Source organism: Hyla sarda, chromosome 2, assembly GCF_029499605.1.
Source record: "Hyla sarda isolate aHylSar1 chromosome 2, aHylSar1.hap1, whole genome shotgun sequence".
Classification (NCBI taxonomy): Eukaryota; Metazoa; Chordata; class Amphibia; order Anura; family Hylidae; genus Hyla; species Hyla sarda.
Genome location: NC_079190.1, coordinates 124,445,046 through 124,461,890, shown reverse-complemented (window position 1 = coordinate 124,461,890; position 16,845 = coordinate 124,445,046). Strand labels below are relative to the sequence as shown.

At 43.1% G+C, this 16,845-nt stretch overlaps 1 protein-coding gene across 7 annotated transcripts in view; it reads right to left on the bottom strand.

Moving 5' to 3' along the window:
* Window positions 1–16,845, bottom strand: part of ELF1 (E74 like ETS transcription factor 1) — a 133,211-nt gene that overhangs the window by 33,036 nt on the left and 83,330 nt on the right. For 5 of the 7 annotated variants that reach the window (XM_056555463.1, XM_056555464.1, XM_056555468.1 and 2 more), the window contains one exon: window positions 3–295. In XM_056555463.1, coding sequence (XP_056411438.1) covers window positions 3–74 — 72 coding nt within the window. In that variant the 5' untranslated portion in view covers window positions 75–295. Of the gene's footprint in view, window positions 1–2; window positions 296–606; window positions 627–13,815; window positions 13,836–16,845 lie in introns of those variants that run through there. The other 2 variants (XM_056555466.1, XM_056555467.1) reach the window with 2 other exon arrangements.

Genomic DNA, 16,845 nt, shown 5'->3' with positions numbered 1-16,845 from the left:
ACCTGATGGTCATCTGCCATGACATTACTTGCAAACTCGAACACCAGCTCATTTGGTTGCACGACGGTAGCCATCCTAGTGCATCCCCTTCCTACAACTCTTCATGAGAAGCACAGAAAGCTCTCTTGGTTTCTTGTATGGAATGAAACAAGTACAAAAAGGTATATCCAGGCCTTTAAAGGGATCCTTCAGTATCATTCATTCACACAAATACTCCTGAAGATTATATTCCAGGTGATCGGTTTTCCTTAAGAAGGCAAGCAATGGATGTTTTTTTTCATCGGGAAGTCAGGACCTGAAAAATGGAAAACAAATTAATTTTCGTTCACTTACTAAGCTACAAAGTAATAACAATATAAATACATGTAATGGTATAAAAGGTCAACAAAATAAACCTGAGACAAAAATGTAAACTGTAGCAATCCTCTTTTACTCGTTGTGACCTACAGTAACTTGAGCAGATGGACTTATGTTACCTTATGTACATACTAGGAAATGAGAATTGCTCACAAGTAAAAATATAGAATCTGTACAAAAGCCGTCGTATGTTGCAAGGCAGCAGAATCAAGAATCAGATAAAAGAATTAAAATAAAAGAAACGCTCACAGAGGACAATGTCAGCAAGCGGCATAAAATAGATACATTCCCTGCATTTCTCCCCTGACATTTCACAGCTCTGGTCTACATTATAGCTGTGCTTATCAGAAGAACAAGCTTGTGAACTACAGGAAGGAAACCGTGATGACCACGTCACGGCAAAAGAGAACATGCAAAGATCTGCACACCACAACCACTCCACCCCAGACATAGCTCAATACAGAGGGGTAGAATGGAAACAGCTGTACTGGAGCAGAGTATGACCGGAATCTCTCTGCTACAACTAATATGCGGGCACAGCTGGCCTAGAGGGCAACGTGTTAACTCTTCAGGAATATCAAGGGATGAAGCACAGTTACATAAATATGTGATATAAAAAAAAAAAAAGGCTTTATCATACCTAACTTTGGAAATGAGAACATAATGCAGCTTTGTTTTATGTGTAAATATTTCACACAAGGTATATTTCCCACATAAGACCGCTAATAACTTTTTGGGGATGCACATTTCTGCTGGCAGTTGTCTGTGCTGTAAAACTTTAGCCATGTCTTAGATGCTTCAAGACAGGTATCTGAAAAAGGCCAGCAAAGAACGATGATCCAGCACCCAAAATCGACAGCTTTATTGAAGATCACTTGGACACCATAAAAAAGACCATACCAGACGCGTTTCGAGTGCATGCGTCTGGGGTATGGTCATTTTTATGGTGTGATCTTCAATAAAGCTGTCGATTTTGAGTGCTGGATCTTCGTTCTTTGCTGCACTTGGTGTGCCTTGCCGGGCACAGATCCGTGCACACTTTTTGATCAAAACATATCCCCCATCTACCACGCGGAGGTGGCCTCATATCGGATCGGATTTTAGTCTTTTTTTGTGTTTGTTGTGCAATTTGGGGGGGGGGGGGGGGAGTGGCTCCCTCTGTAGCCATGCATCCCCTCCCCTATTTCACAGGAGGTGGTTTTGGGTTGTTAGTGGATCCAGCATGTCACCCAGCCTGAGGTGAGTGAATGTTAGGGTCCCATCCGATATGAGGCCACCTCCACGTGGTGGATGGAGGACACGTTTTGATCAAAAAGTGTGCTAAGAGCCTCCATTTTGGTCAAGTGTGCTGCTGCCATTTTCTCTTTTTTTTTACATGTTTTGTACTTGCCACAGCAGCGTGCACCCGTTTAGGTGCTGGCTAAATTTTTGTCTTTTTTTGTGTTTGCTGTACAGATCCATGCACTACATCGGAGTGGTGAGCTTGATTTCTTCTCTACTTTATCTGAAAAAGGCCCACTGAAAAACTAGGTTGACCACACAGTGTGTCTTGGTGCTGGTGCCCCCACCCCAAACATGAGCTGTAATTTACAGAGAAACCTGGCATCAAGTATCTAATTCCCCTGCCATGACATCACAAGGGAAACTAAAGGGGTTAACCCAAGATTAAACATATCACCCATTCACTGAACAGGTGGTAAGTATATGATTAGCAGGGGTCTGACAGCTTGGACCCCACAATCACCAAAACTGAGGTCTTGTCTGTCCCCATATACATGCACCCTAGGACTGGGTGAGATATTCAAGAACAGCGCTCATCTATCTCTAGCAGGAACGCACAGTGACAGCTCAGGACGCCGCTGGAGCCAGTAGTAGTGCACCCCGGGAACAGGTAATTATAAAACCGGGGATGGGGGAGGCAATGGAGCAGCGGCGGTGGTTGGAATAAGGACCGCCAGGGGGAGAGAAGCGGGTGGCGGCGGTGGTCGGCTATCGGCCTTAACCTCCACAGATTATCGGTATCGGGCCTAAAAAAATAGATATCGGTCGATCCCTAGACCATACCCTAAAGCTATGCTCACACATACGCTGGAGGCTCCATTGGGGGTCTCTATTGCAAGTTCCATTCAAAATAGCAGACAAAATAGAGCCGCATGTTGCTGTCAAATGACGGACACCATAACCAAGCCCAAGGGATTCTTATAGTCAATGGACGCCAATGATGCAGCAGATAAAAAGAAAGAAACAATGCAGATGTAAACCAAGCATAAGTGTAGTGAAAACTGCAGCTGCTGCCTTCAGCTTTCTGGCCAGTGTGCTCTCCTGTATTGCACAATTCACATGAACTGTATTTGGTTTTTACTTGTTCACTGGAAATGCCTGAACCATTGCCGCTCAGCCAGTCACACGATAAGGCTGCAATGAAGTCTGAGTGCAGAACGTGTGGGCGTACTATCAGGGACCCTCCTAGTACACAGGAAGATGATGAAAACATCACATCATCCACCACACATTTATAAGATCGAGAACGGGCATCTTTTACTGTAGATTTTCATTAGACCTTAACAGCAGACATAAGAAGTCTATCATTTATATCCAGCACAAGTAAAGATCCTAGGACCCAAATATACAGACCTACACTGGTACCAAAAGGAAGAGAAAGTGCCCCTACACCACATAAAGACAGTTCGTAAAGGGGTTCTTCCCATTCTACACCTTTACTGCATATTGCCGTACCCTGTACCATTAAAGGGAGTATTGCAAAATATGGCATTATCCCTTAGTCACAGGATATGAGATAGCCATCAGATCATTGGGGGTTCAAGCGCTGGAACTCCTAACAAAAATAACAGAGATCGCCTGTGCCCAAAGTAAATGTGGTGGCAACATGCACACACCACCATGCCATTCACTTTCTATGTGGATTTTGAATAAAGCTAGGAGCTGTACATGGCCATGTTCCTAATTGCCACAGAAAACTAATGGAGCAGTGACAATAGACCTTCATTCTTGTGATCAGTGGGGATCCCAGAAGTTGGACCTGGACTGACCAGCTAGTTATCACCTATCCTGTGGTTGGGTGACAACCTTAAAGGGGTACTCCCCTGAAAAACATTTTAAATCAACTGGTGCCAAAAAGTTAAACAGATTTGTAAATTACTTCTATTAAAAAAAATTTATTCTTCACAGGAAGGTCTTTTGTTTTTGAATTTCCTTTCTGTCTGACCACAGTGCTCTCTGCTGACACCTCTGTTCATTTTAGTAACTGTCCAGAGCAGGAGAGGTTTTCTGTGGGGATTCGCTTGTACTCTGGACAGTTCCCAAAAGTACCCCTTTAAACAGGTTCTCTCAGTATTAAAAGGTAAGACAACATGAAGACTTTCTGTAGTGGTTCTGGCACTATAGGAATATATTCTTTAGGGCTGCTACTGAAGCTCAATAGTTAAATTCAAATCAATAGGCCCTAAAAAGTTACAGTGTAGCCGAGGCCTTAGGCTCTTGAGTCTTATTCTATAGGCATCCCCCCAAGAAAATGTAAGCTGGGAGTATCCTTTTAATAAAATGTGGTGCCTCGCCGTAACTGACCCTATCTTGGCTGTATAAAGTACCTAATGTTTCAAATATCAAACATCTGCAAGCTGTCGGTAATAAAAGTGCAAGGTTTCTGGGATTTAGACACACCCAACATAAGGGCACGTTGGGTGAACTCACCAGCAAGGAGTGACCGTAAAAGCTTTATTAACAGTCTCTTGTAATGTAATTATTCCTCTCCACCATCTTCTGCAGCATATTACATAATTGTTTCTGCGAAGGCACAATAACCTGAAAAGGACTTCTGTATAGGCTTAAAGCAACACTTCAGGGAAATTAGATATATTACTGCCTGCTAGCAACAGGCTATATTTTTTCATGCTGCCCCAACCACAAGTCATCAGGGCAGTCCCTACCCCTAGTGGCTTGACGGATCGATTACTTCCTATACTGAAACAGGGAGAGATCTCTCGATCAAAGCAGGTGGGACAGACAGAAGCCACATGGGATCTCTGGGATGTCTCCTGGTTCAGGCAGCTTTAAATAATTATGCTGATCTTTTCTTAACCGGTGACTTTATTTTCCCAATATGATGCCGTTCCAGTCCAATGCTCGCCCACATGACTTTTGGAATCCCAGAGTGATTGCTGTGTGCACCATGAACCACTTTCTTTATGCACAAAGGAAGTGACTTCCAGTCCATACAACAGTCACAGAGATTCAATGGAACAACATTGCGGGGTGCGGCAGGATCGAATCAGAGCTGACCTGGACAAGCACGGGAGATGAGGTAAGGAATGGTTTATTAGAGTAAAATGCGACGCGTTTCGCGTCGCATTTTACTCTACTAAACCATTCCTTACCTCATCTCCCATGCTTGTCTTGGTAAGCTCCGATTCGATCCTGCCGCACCCTGCGGAGTCGTTCCATTGAATTGTTCATTCGGTCAGGAAGGCTGTGAAAAGGCGCCAAAAAGGGGCAAAACCATTGAAAAGTCTCTAAACTACACCAGACTTAGCTTAGCTTTATGGTGTATGTGAAGAGTGAAATTTTAGAAAATGTTTACCTGTATAAAATGTATATACGATTCCAAGAAAAATAGGGCGGCACTCCAGCGATCCAATGTACAAAAATAACTTTATTCACCCAATAGTGAGCCTCACTATTGGGTGAATAAAGTTATTTTTGTACATTGGATCGCTGGAGTGCCGCCCTATTTTTCCTGGACTCATACTTGTTTGGGACATCTCGGTCAAGTCCATTATAGGACAGAGCACCTGCCTGGATCCAGGGATCTGAATCCCACATGGTGCCACTCATCACTTGGAATATATTTATATATATTTATTAAATTTGGGGCTCCTACACATTACCAGCACACACAAAAAAGGTGTAGAAAAATGCTTTACTTACACCTACAATGATGAATGCCCCCCACAGTGCGGTTAAGTGGGAAAACAGTAGGACAAGAACGGCATTGTAATGTGGATCAACATGGCTAAACTATATGATGCAATTCATTATATAGCCATTGTGTGGTTCAATATCACATCTTTTTCCATCCAAAATACTTCTCCGGAGATCATCTCAGGGGTAATGGTCACTGTATAGCGGTGCTCTCCAACCTGTGGCTCTCCATTTGTTGCAATAGTACAACTCCCATCATGCCTGACATATTAAAGTGTTACAATTTTTTCGGCCGGCAGCAGGATACAGGTCAATCTAAAAGTCCCATAGATTTGCATGGGGCTTCTGGAATGGAACAGCAGGCAGTCTGTCTAATGACACGAATAGTGGTGCTAGTCTTAGACAATGGGATAGCACTTTTAGTTTGATCCGTATTCGTGTCGCCAGCTGAAACGATAGTAACACTTTAAAATGGTTGTACCATGAATAAAAATGACATTTTCTTACAAGGTTCTCAGCAACTCTAGAGGATCTGAGCCTTTTTCTGGGGCTCACAAGAACACAACAAGACATCTCACTCTTACAATAGGGAAGGTAAACTGATTCCAACCTGCTCAAGGGTACTGTGCAAGTGATAGCACTGAATACATTATACAGAATGCTTTACCTGCTTTGAAGTACAAATGTTGACAACGAAAATAGTATGTAAATAAAGCCCAAGGCATTCAGAAAGGGGTTATTTTAAACATTACAACATTAAAAGGGGTACTCCGGTGAAAACCTTTTTTCTTTTAAATCAACTGGTGCCAGAAAGTTAAACAGATTTGTATATTACTTCTATTAAAAAAATCTTAATCCTTCCTGTACTTATTAGCTGCTGAAAACTACAGAGGAAATTATTTTCTTTTTGGAATTCTCTCTGATGACATCATGACCACAGTGCTCTTTGCCGACGTCATTATAATAATAACTCTTTATTTGTTGTTTATCTTAGTGGGATTTGAACCCAAGGCCCCAGCACTGCAAGGCAGCAGTGCTAACCACTGAGCCACCATGCTGCCCTTAGCATACATCTGCTATGCACGGCTGCTAAAATGGACAGAGATGTCAGCAGAGAGCACTGTGCTCGTGATGTCATCAGTATTCCAAAAAGAAAGGAATTTCCTCTGTAGCATTCAGCAGCTAATAAGTACTGGAAGGATTAAGATTTTTTAATAGAAGTAATTGACAAATATGTTTAACTTTCTTGCACCAGTTGATTTAAAAGAAAAAAGGTTTTCACCGGAGTACCCCTTTAAAACAATGGACCCATGTATTAAACCTGCTACAGACCGTAGACATACTAGTCGGTAAGATGTCATGTCTGTAGAGCTTTTCTCCCCATTCTCCTTGTGATGCACCAGGATGGGAGCTGCAAGAGGCATCATCCGTCTAAGTACACTGTGAAGTGAATGTGAAGAAAAACTTTCTTGCACTTTTTTACTCATTCATTCAAAGCTTTTTAGTTTGTTGTTTACGACATCTACTGGTCTATAGCATTTGATTTCCCTTCTATTTTTCCCCCTGAGGATTCCTACACAAAGCTAGGAGGAAACACGTAGGGACTAAAATGGGTTAGCCAGCAATAGAAAAACAGAGCTAATTTCTTCCAAAAACAACACAACGCAGGTCCTCAGGTTGTCCGTGGTAGTACAACTTGGCTCCATTCACTACAATAGAACTGACCTGCAATACAACACACAACCTGCAGACAAATGTGGTGCAGTTTCTTGAAGAAATCAACTCTGTTTTTCTAATACTGAATAACCCCTTTAAAAGGGACATTACGGGTTCACTGGGGCAAGGTTCCTTTACAGGGCCACACTTTTCCAGGCGATCATCCTATTTTCCCAAGAAAGGTAGATTAGGCTGAGCCCTGTAGGGACACTATCACTAGTGCATTTAACAGCTTCTGCAACAGTTCTACTCAACAATCAATGGACCAATTGTTAGAGGAGGGGTGGATGACTATTATGTCATCAGGACCTAGATGTAACTGAATTACGCCAAGGTTGTGATGATACTTAAAGGATGTTTCACATCACCAAGCATGTTTTTAAGAGAGTGATTAAAAGTTAGGTTTTTAGAGAATTTCTACTCTTTCTAGGTAAATTTCCTAAGAAAGTAACAAAAAGAAATCCCCGCATCAGCATTTACACAGTCCAGTACCAATGAATGATGTGGGCTGGTCAGTGTATATGTAGCCTCTATCCTACACAGTAGTGTTCATATGCCAATTACCAAAAGAAGTCCCAATACCCCCGTGAGGTTCTATTTTGGTTGCCCTCATTGGTCTGTCTATGACAGTGTTTACCAACCCATGTGCCACCAGATGTTGCAAAACTACAACTCCCACCATTCCTGGAGAGTGGCATTTTTGCAGCAGCTGGAGGCACACTAGTTGAGAAACACTGATGTAACATTTACAAAATAAACTGGCTGGAAAGCCAAGGTTTAAAAAGGAACCTGCCACTATGTTTTATGACAGCGGAGGTTTAGTGTCTCAATGCTGCCTACATTAATTCCTCCTTTTTCAGCATTCTTACATTTATTAACATTTAGGCTCCTGTAGGACTTCCCTCTAGCATCTTTAGGTGTATACCCACTGTGCAGGGAGGACAAGGACAGTGCACATTCTTCACTACTCATGTGCAATGAAGCAAGTTGTACTGTCCTCAGCTTCACCGCCACAATATGCATCTGTCCGGAGCCCCTAGAGAGGAATCGGGAAGAACTGTTAATAATTGTAAGAACGTGGGAAAGTATGCATTGATGCCGGCAGCATTCAGACACGAAACCCCAGATGCCTAAAGACACACTCATGGTATAGTGTCCCAAAGTGTAGCAACAGGTTTCCTTTAATATGGAACAATGCCAAAAGTAATGGATAAGTACTAGTAGCATGTTAAAGGGGTACTCCGCTCCTAGACATTCCTGCTGCACTCAGCGTTCGTTTAGAGCGTCGGGTGCAGCACCGGAGGCTCGTGCCGTCACGCACCCTCCCAAAGACTTGCATCGAGGGGGCGTGGCCATGACGTCAAAAGTGGGGCGCGGCCGTGACGTCACGCGCCTCCGCCCCACATCGCCAGTCATCTGGCATGGAAGGAAGTTCGCTCCGTGCACCAGATGTCTGGGGTGCCGCAGCAGAGATCGCGGGGGTTCCCAGTGGCGGGACCCCCGCGATCAGATATCTTATCCCCTATCCTCTAGATAGGGGATAAAATGTCTAGGGGCGGAGTACCCATTTAAGCTAATATTTCCAATATCAGTTTTTGTTCTTCACCACCGCATATACAGAAGGAGCAAAATCACTTTAAGCACATTTCTGGGTCACAAACGCAGCTGTCAATTTTTCAGTCAATATTACTTGTCATAGCTCACATTTTGGATCTTGTAAGATGTGTTATACTTTTTTACATATAAAGGGCTAGCCATTTGAAGGCCTGTTGCTGAATTTAGGGGACAGGGTAAAAAAAAAAACCAGACTGGCCATATTACACCAGGCTGTCTAGGTCTTCAGTGACAGATCCAAGAAGGTTCACTATAAAACAGACTACAACATTCTTAAAGGGGTTATTCCAGGAAAAAAAAAAATTTTTATATATCAACTGGCTCCAGAAAGTTAAACAGATTTGTAAATTACTTCTATTAAAAAATCTTAATCCTTTCAATAATTATCAGCTGCTGAAGTTGAGTTGTTGTTTTCTGTCTGGCAACAGTGCTCTCTGCTGACATCTCTGCTTGTCTCTGGAACTGCACAGAGTAGAAGAGGTTTGCTATGGGGATTTGCTTCTAAACTGGGTGGGTCCTGAGACACGTGTCATCAGAGAGCACTTGGACTGAAAAGAACAACTCAACTTCAGCAGCTCATAAGTACTGAAAGGATTCAGATTTTTTAATAGAAGTAATTTACAAATCTGTTTAACTTTCTGGAGCCAGTTGATATATATAAAAAAAAGTTTTTTCCTGGATAACCCCTTTAAAGTGCAACTGTCATGAGGTTTGGGGCATATAACCTAACCACAGTGTGTGTATGGTGTGTAAAACATATCTCCAGCCTTACTTTTAGTTCAAATTTTATTACGGCTTTCATTAGTTCAAAAAACACTTTTATATGCAGCCACTGACAGTCGGATAGGCGTGGCCAGGGTTTCGCTATGCTCCGCGGCCTATCCCCTGTACACCAGCGCTGGGACCGCTGTGTGACTGACACACAGGTCCCAGCGCATGCGCAGACCGACATTTCTTTACAGAGCGAACGCTGTCTGACACCTCAGTGCACCCGGGCAATACTGGAGGCAGAGAGTGAGCGCTCTCTGCCTCTAGGGAATGCAGAAGCGCCCAGGAGAAGGACGGGCACTGTCCGTGCGCACAGAGGAGTCAGACAGTTGTAGTGAGCGCTCGTGCTCTGTAAAGAAATGCTGGTCAGCACTTACATATGAAAGATAAAGGGAAGCATGCGCTGGGACCTGTGTGTTAATCACACAGCGGCCCCAGTGCTGGTGTACAGGGGATAGGCGTGAGGGCCGCGTGGCATAGCGATCCCCTGGCCATGCCTATCCGACTGTAAGATCCCCTGGCCATGCCTATCCGACTGTAAGTGGCTGCTTATAAAAGTGTTTTTGAGCTAATAAAAGCCGTAATAAGCGGGATAAAAGTAAGGCTGCAGACATATTTTACACACCATATAGATACTGTGGTTAGGTTATATGCCCCAAACCTCATGACCGTTGCGCTTTAAAGGGGTCATCCCCATCAGAAACAATTCCACTTGAAATGCAGACACCAGGAATCCCACTACAGGCTTCCCCACCAAACAGCTGATTCTGCCAAGGGAAGCCAGGAATGTTCCCTGCAGCCTAATTACATTGCACAGAATAGTCACGTGAATGCTATCCATGTAGTACGAAGACGACTCAACTCTACCAGAGAAGGAAAAGCTTTTATAGCGTGGCTTTCTGTTCTGATTCAAAGAGGGGGTCTTGCGCAGAAGATCACTCTCTATGACAGTGGTGTCCAAACAGTGGCCCTCCTGATGTTGCAAAACTACAACTCCCAGCATGCCCGGACAGCCAACGGCTGTCCGGGCATGCTGTGAGTTGTAGTTTTGCAACATCAGGAGGGCTGCAGTTTGGACACCACCGCTTTATGACATCCATAATCTCTACTAGGGCATAAAGAGACAGTCTTCATGAGACAACGCATTTTAGGCTGGGTTATTTAAGTAAAACAAAACAAGTGTAAATTTTCCCTAAATACATTTAAAAAAAATTACATTTAAAACTGCCCTAAAACCTTCATGTATGAATCACGTGATCTGAGCTTTCACATGATTGGTGGTGTCCATCCCCTGAGAGTAGAAGACGTGACAAAGCAGAAGGAAAGGAGCAAACGCTGACATCTCTGGGCTTCACCTTGTATTATGTCAGCGTTCAGTAGAGGCCACATCTATAACGACATTATGACTGGTTGAAGAGGGGCTCGCCCACTAACAAAAGAGGCTAGATCGCCCCTGGAAGTGGAGGAACAGGTGAGGCCTGTTGGTACAAAGTACGGGGCTAATTTGACTCCCCATCCCCCAGCACTATAGAACATGAACGCTTACGGCCTTATTGGTAACAATGAATACATCTGCCTGATGCTTTGCAGTTTAGACCCTTTTGTCAGATTTTCTTGTAGATTAAAAAAATAAATAAAAAAAGAGCAGTTTGTAAAAAAAATAAAAAAAAAAAGACTTAATAAATAGTTCTTGGCCATAAAGAAATTAATTTACCATATATGTGGACCAGACAAATGCCTAAAGCTGGCCATACATAAGATGCATGTTCAGATTGGCTGATGCTATAAGCATGTCCATCTGCGACAGCGTTTCCCAATCAGGGTGCCTCCAGATGTTGCTAAACTACAACTCCCAGCATGCATAGACAGCCTTTGGCTGTCCATGCATGCTGGGAGTTGTAGTTTTGCAACATCTGGAGGCACCCTGGTTGGGAAACAATATCTACAATCTGCTGCCCATATACAAAGCCTATCTGTACAAAACAAAACCATAAAACAATGGCTGACAGTGTTTATTTTTAAGGTTCATCCCACCTATAGGGGGTAAATTTGATGCGGTGTTCAATCTTTTAGTTAACATTGAAATCTGCAGCAGATCCTGTAAGATGTGAATGTACCGTTATCGAATAATTTCCATTCTATCCTTGCTAGTAAAATGATACCATGATAGAAACATTGGAATTCAAGAAAGATCTTTAGCCGAGTGGAAATATAGGAGTTCCCCCATAAAGTGACATCATACATTGTGGTTGTTTTGACACGCTACCCCTTACCTTACATGTACAATAATGGCAAAAGGATCAAAGTACTAAGTTCACCATCTATTATCCAGGGTATAAAATAGTGAAGGTGGTCCCTCACTGCAGTGTTTCCCAACTAGGGTGCCTCCAGCTCTTGCAAAACTACAACTCCCAGCATACCCGGACAGCCGAAGGCTACTAACCAGCTCTCCTAGACTCCTAAATGGCCTATCAAACTGGACCCTAATTTTGTAGAGCAGTGTTTCCCAACCAGGGTGCCTCCAGGTGCTTCAAAACTACAACTCCCAGCATGACCGGACAGCCGAGGGCTGTCCGGGCATGCTGGGAGTTGTAGTTTTGCAACAGCTGAAGACACCCTGGTTGGGAAACACTGCCTCACTGTAACAACAAACCAAAACCATAGGTAATGATAATGGGAGCAATGTTTAAAGGGGTTATCCACCATAAGGTGATTTTAGTACATACCTGGCAGACAGTAATGGACATGCTTTGGAAGGATCTGCGCTTGTCTTGGGGCTAAATGGCTATGTTGTGAGATTACCATAATACTGTGGCTAGCTTTTTGTGAACTGGTATTTCCTGTTTGACTAAAAATCCCATAATTCCATTTTCCTCCCACACATCAGCCACCCCACCCATTGAAACATAAATGAGCTGCATCCATTTAAAAGACCTGTGGTTTTCAATCAGGGTGCCTACATCTGTTGCATTAGTTGCAGATTGATCTCTCTCCCACCCAGCGATCCCTCCACCCATTGAAGCAGACAGGCTCCCTGTCATCAGCTGACTAGTGAGTCAGGTCTCGGCCGCATTGCAACCTGGGAAAAATCTGAGACAACAGTCATTTTGTATGCTGTTAAAAATAAACATTGGGGCGAAAGTCACAGAAGAATTGTGAGAAAACCATCACACACAGGTACAGACACTATATTATGAACTACATTAACTTTACAGCCCCTGTAGCATAGTCAAATAAAAAAAAATCCTGGAATACCCCTTGAAACTGTGGTCGATGGGTAGAATCTAGATGCCGACAATTGAGTATTCTCCCTCTTACAATATGCGTTCTGTGTACCCATATACAGCAAAGTGCATCTTGAAACCACTCCATGGATAAGTGTTCTGCTCATAAAATACTTTCAGAAACCCCAGTGAAGAATTAGTTGGCTGAAACCTATCACACATCATCATATTTTGTGAAGTTGCTCAATCCTTTGCATATAGAGCCAGATATATTGTTCTCGACAAAAACCCTGGGTCTACCTACCAACAGACGTTACATGCAACATTATTCAGGCTCAGGAATTGAGAATTGCCAAAAGAGGGACAGACTGAAAGGTGAGAGGTGAAGGATTTTATCAGTCACAAGAAGGACATCAAAAGGAAATGAAACTGCTGACCAGGCGCAGCCCTTATCTTCTACAAGTGGAGACGAGTCACCCATGACATTTACATTTACTCCTACAAGCTAAAAATGCTAACTGGACATGCTACAACCCTAACACACACCTTGGATATGTAAAGGTGCTATAAAGCAACTCACACACATTATATAAAGCAATAGTGTCATATTTGGCAGGCTGGGATGCCTTTCAGTCAAACAATATTTCGGCTAGGTTGTCCGAGAGTGGTCGTGAAGAGCAAATGAAACCCAACGTAGAACACAACGCCATCAGCCTGATGCTCTGCTCTCCGTTAAGGGGTATACTTTTTCTATAATGTGTGAAGATATTGATGGTGGTAATTATATGATGAATTGATATTTATTGTAATTGAGATAAAAATAAATATTAAAATAAAGTTTGAAAAAAAATAAAAATAAAAAAAAAGGGTACTCTGCTCTAAACATCCTTCAGATAGGGGGATAAGTTGTTTAGAGCGGAGTACCCCTTTAAGGGCATGCAACAAGAGGGAGGACAAGTGACGTAATCTGCTGTATTGATCACTGGGGGATCTGACATCTAGGCTGTGAGATAACTTTACAGACAATTCAAGTCTGCGCCTTAAAAATAAATCAGTAACCGAAATCACTCTACGGTATTGCAAGGAAGTTTAATTCTGCTGAACATAAAAACATAAAATATAAATAATAAAAAACAAAGAGTAAGGATTATCGTCAGCACCACCATGGCTCCCTGGAAAGACAAAGAAGAATCCTTACCTTGCGCCAAAATCCCAGTGAAGCAGGAGATGTGCTGATCACAAAATGGGAGCCATCTCGGAACCTTTACTCCTATTTTCAGTTTGGAACTGACAGCAATCGCCAGTCACAGCCCTGGGAGGGCCGGCTGCTATTACCGACCAGGACCTGAAATTCCAGTTCTCTTACATTGCTGCTTACTTTCCTAGGCAAGATGGCCCAGCCTATGTGGTGTCAGGTTGCACAGAGCAAGCATTTGTAGCACCTTGCAAAACAAACAGATCACATACCTGGATGTGCCTATACCTGTTCACTTCACCGTTAACCCTTTCCACGACGCAGCTAGATAAGCACGATCAAAACAAAACCTTATTTGTTTTATTGTTTACTTTTCTGTATTATTTTTTTATTATTAATTATTATTATTATTATTATTATTATATTATATTATTATTATTATGAAAATTCCTTAATCTTTGCCAATTGATTATAACTTCTACACTATACAAGTGGTCTCCAACCTGTGGTCCTCCAGATGTTACAAAACTACAACTCTCAGCATGCCCGGACAGCCGTTGGCTGTCCGGGCATGCTGGGAGTTGTAGTTTTGTAACATCTGGAGGTCCACAGGTTGAAGACCACTGCACTATACTATTATGATGTCACCATTTTCAGGTGTAAACAAACAAAAAATAATCATTTTATGAATTAAAAATGCCATTAAAGGGGTATTCCGGTGAAATTTTTTTATTTTTTTTATTTTTATTTTTTAAATCAACTGGTGCCAGAAAGTTAAACAGATTTGTAAATTACTTCTATAAAAAAAATCTTAATCCTTCCTGTACTTATTAGCTGCTGAATACTACAGCGGAAATTCTTTTCTTTTTGAAACACAGAACTGTCTGGTGACATCACGAGCACAGTGCTCTCTGCTGACACCTCTGTCCATTTTAGGAACTGTCCAGAACAGCATATGTTTTCTATGGGGATTTCCTTTTACCCTGGACAGTTCCTAAAATGGACAGAGATGTCAGCAGAGAGCACTGTGCTCATGATGTCAGCAGACAGCTCTGTGTTTCAAACGGGAAAGAATTTCCACTGTAGTATTCAGCAGCTAATAAGTACAGGAAGGATTAAGATTTTTTAATAGAAGTAATTTACAAATCTGTTTAACTTTCTGGCACCAGTTGATAAAAAAAAAAAAAGTTTTTCACCTTTAAGTACCCCTTTAAATACTTAAGGAATGCATATAGGGTTAGGGTGCTGCATTAAAAAAAAGACACAGCAGCTAGGTGTCACTTAAAGATTCTGTAGAGAATTAGACCTTTGCTGGTGCAGTTTTTAACTGCTAAGATATGGACAATGAAAGATGCAACAAACATATTAAAGGGAACCTGTCACATTGAAAATGCAGCCAAATCTGTAGGCATCAGGTATCAGAGCAGGATTAGCCGAGCACATTTACATTATACATGTTCAGCACCTCCTGCCTGCAGATTGTACAGCCTATTCATGGTGACAGGTTCCCTTCTAAGAGGTTTGGCACATCCTAAACCAGTTCTTATTTCATCAAGACGGGTGTATAAAATGACAGTTTTGATCAGGCCACCCCATGTGTTAATGCACTACGAATATGTGAGCCCAATGCACACTGCTCAAAAAAATAAAGGGAACACTAAGATAACACATCCTAGATCTAAATGAACTAATCGTATGAAATACTTTTGTCTTTACATAGTTGAATGTGCTGACAACAAAATCACACAAAAATTATCACTGGAAATCAAATTTATCAACCCATGGAGGTCTGGATATGGAGTCGCACTCAAAATCAAAGTGGAAAACCACACTACAGACTGATCCAACTTTGATGTAATGTCCTTAAAACAAGTCACAATGAGGCTCAGTAGTGTGTGTGGCCTCCACATGCCCGTATGACCTCCCTACAACGCCTGGGCATGTTCCTGATGAGGTGGCGGATGGTCTCCTGAGGGATGTCCTCCCAGACCTGGACTAAAGCATCCGCCAACTCCTGGACAGTCTGTGGTGCAACGTGGTGTTGATGGATGGAGTGAGACATGATGTCCCAGATGTGCTCAATCGGATTCAGGTCCGGGGAACGGGCGGGACAGTTCATAGCATCAATGCCTTCCTCCTGCAGGAACTGCTGACACACTCCAGCCACATGAGGTCTAGCATTGTCTGGCATTAGGAGGAACCCAGGGCCAACGCACCAGCATATGGTCTCACAAGGGGTCTGAGGATCTCATCTCGGTACCTAATGGCAGTCAGGCTACCTCTGGCAAGCACATGGAGGGCTGTGCGGCCCACCAAAGAAATGCCACCCCACACCATTACTGACCCAACGCCAAACCGGTCATGCTGGACGATGTTGCAGGCAGCAGAAGCTTCTCCATGGCGTCTCCAGAGTCTGTCACATGTGCTCAGTGTGAACCTGCTTTCATCGGTGAAGAGCACAGGGCGCCAGTGGCGAATTTGCCAATCTTGCCGTTTTCTGGCAAATGCCAAACGTCCTGCACGGTGTTGGGCTCTAAGCACAACTCCCACCTGTGGACGTCGGGCCCTCATACCACCCTCATGGAGTCTGTTTCTGACCGTTTGAGTGGACACATCCACATTTGTGGCCTGCTGGAGGTCATTTTGCATGGCTCTGACAGTGCTCCTCCTTACACAAAGGCGGAGGAAGCTGTCCTGCTACTGGGTTGTTGCCCTCCTACGGCCTCCTCCACGTCTCCTGGTAGCGCCTCCATGCTCTGGACACTACGCTGAGACACAGCAAACCTTGCCACAGCTCGCATTAATGTGCCATCCTGGATGAGCTGCACTACCTGAGCCACTTGTGTGGGTTGTAGACTAAGTCTCATGCTACCACTAAAGTGAAAGCACCGACAGCATTCAAAAGTGACCAAAACATTATCCAGGAAGCATGGGAACTGAGAAGTGGTCAGTGGTCACCACCTACAGAACCACTCCTTTATTGGGGTGTCTTGCTAATAGCATGTGAAATTGATTGCCAATCAGTGTTGCTTC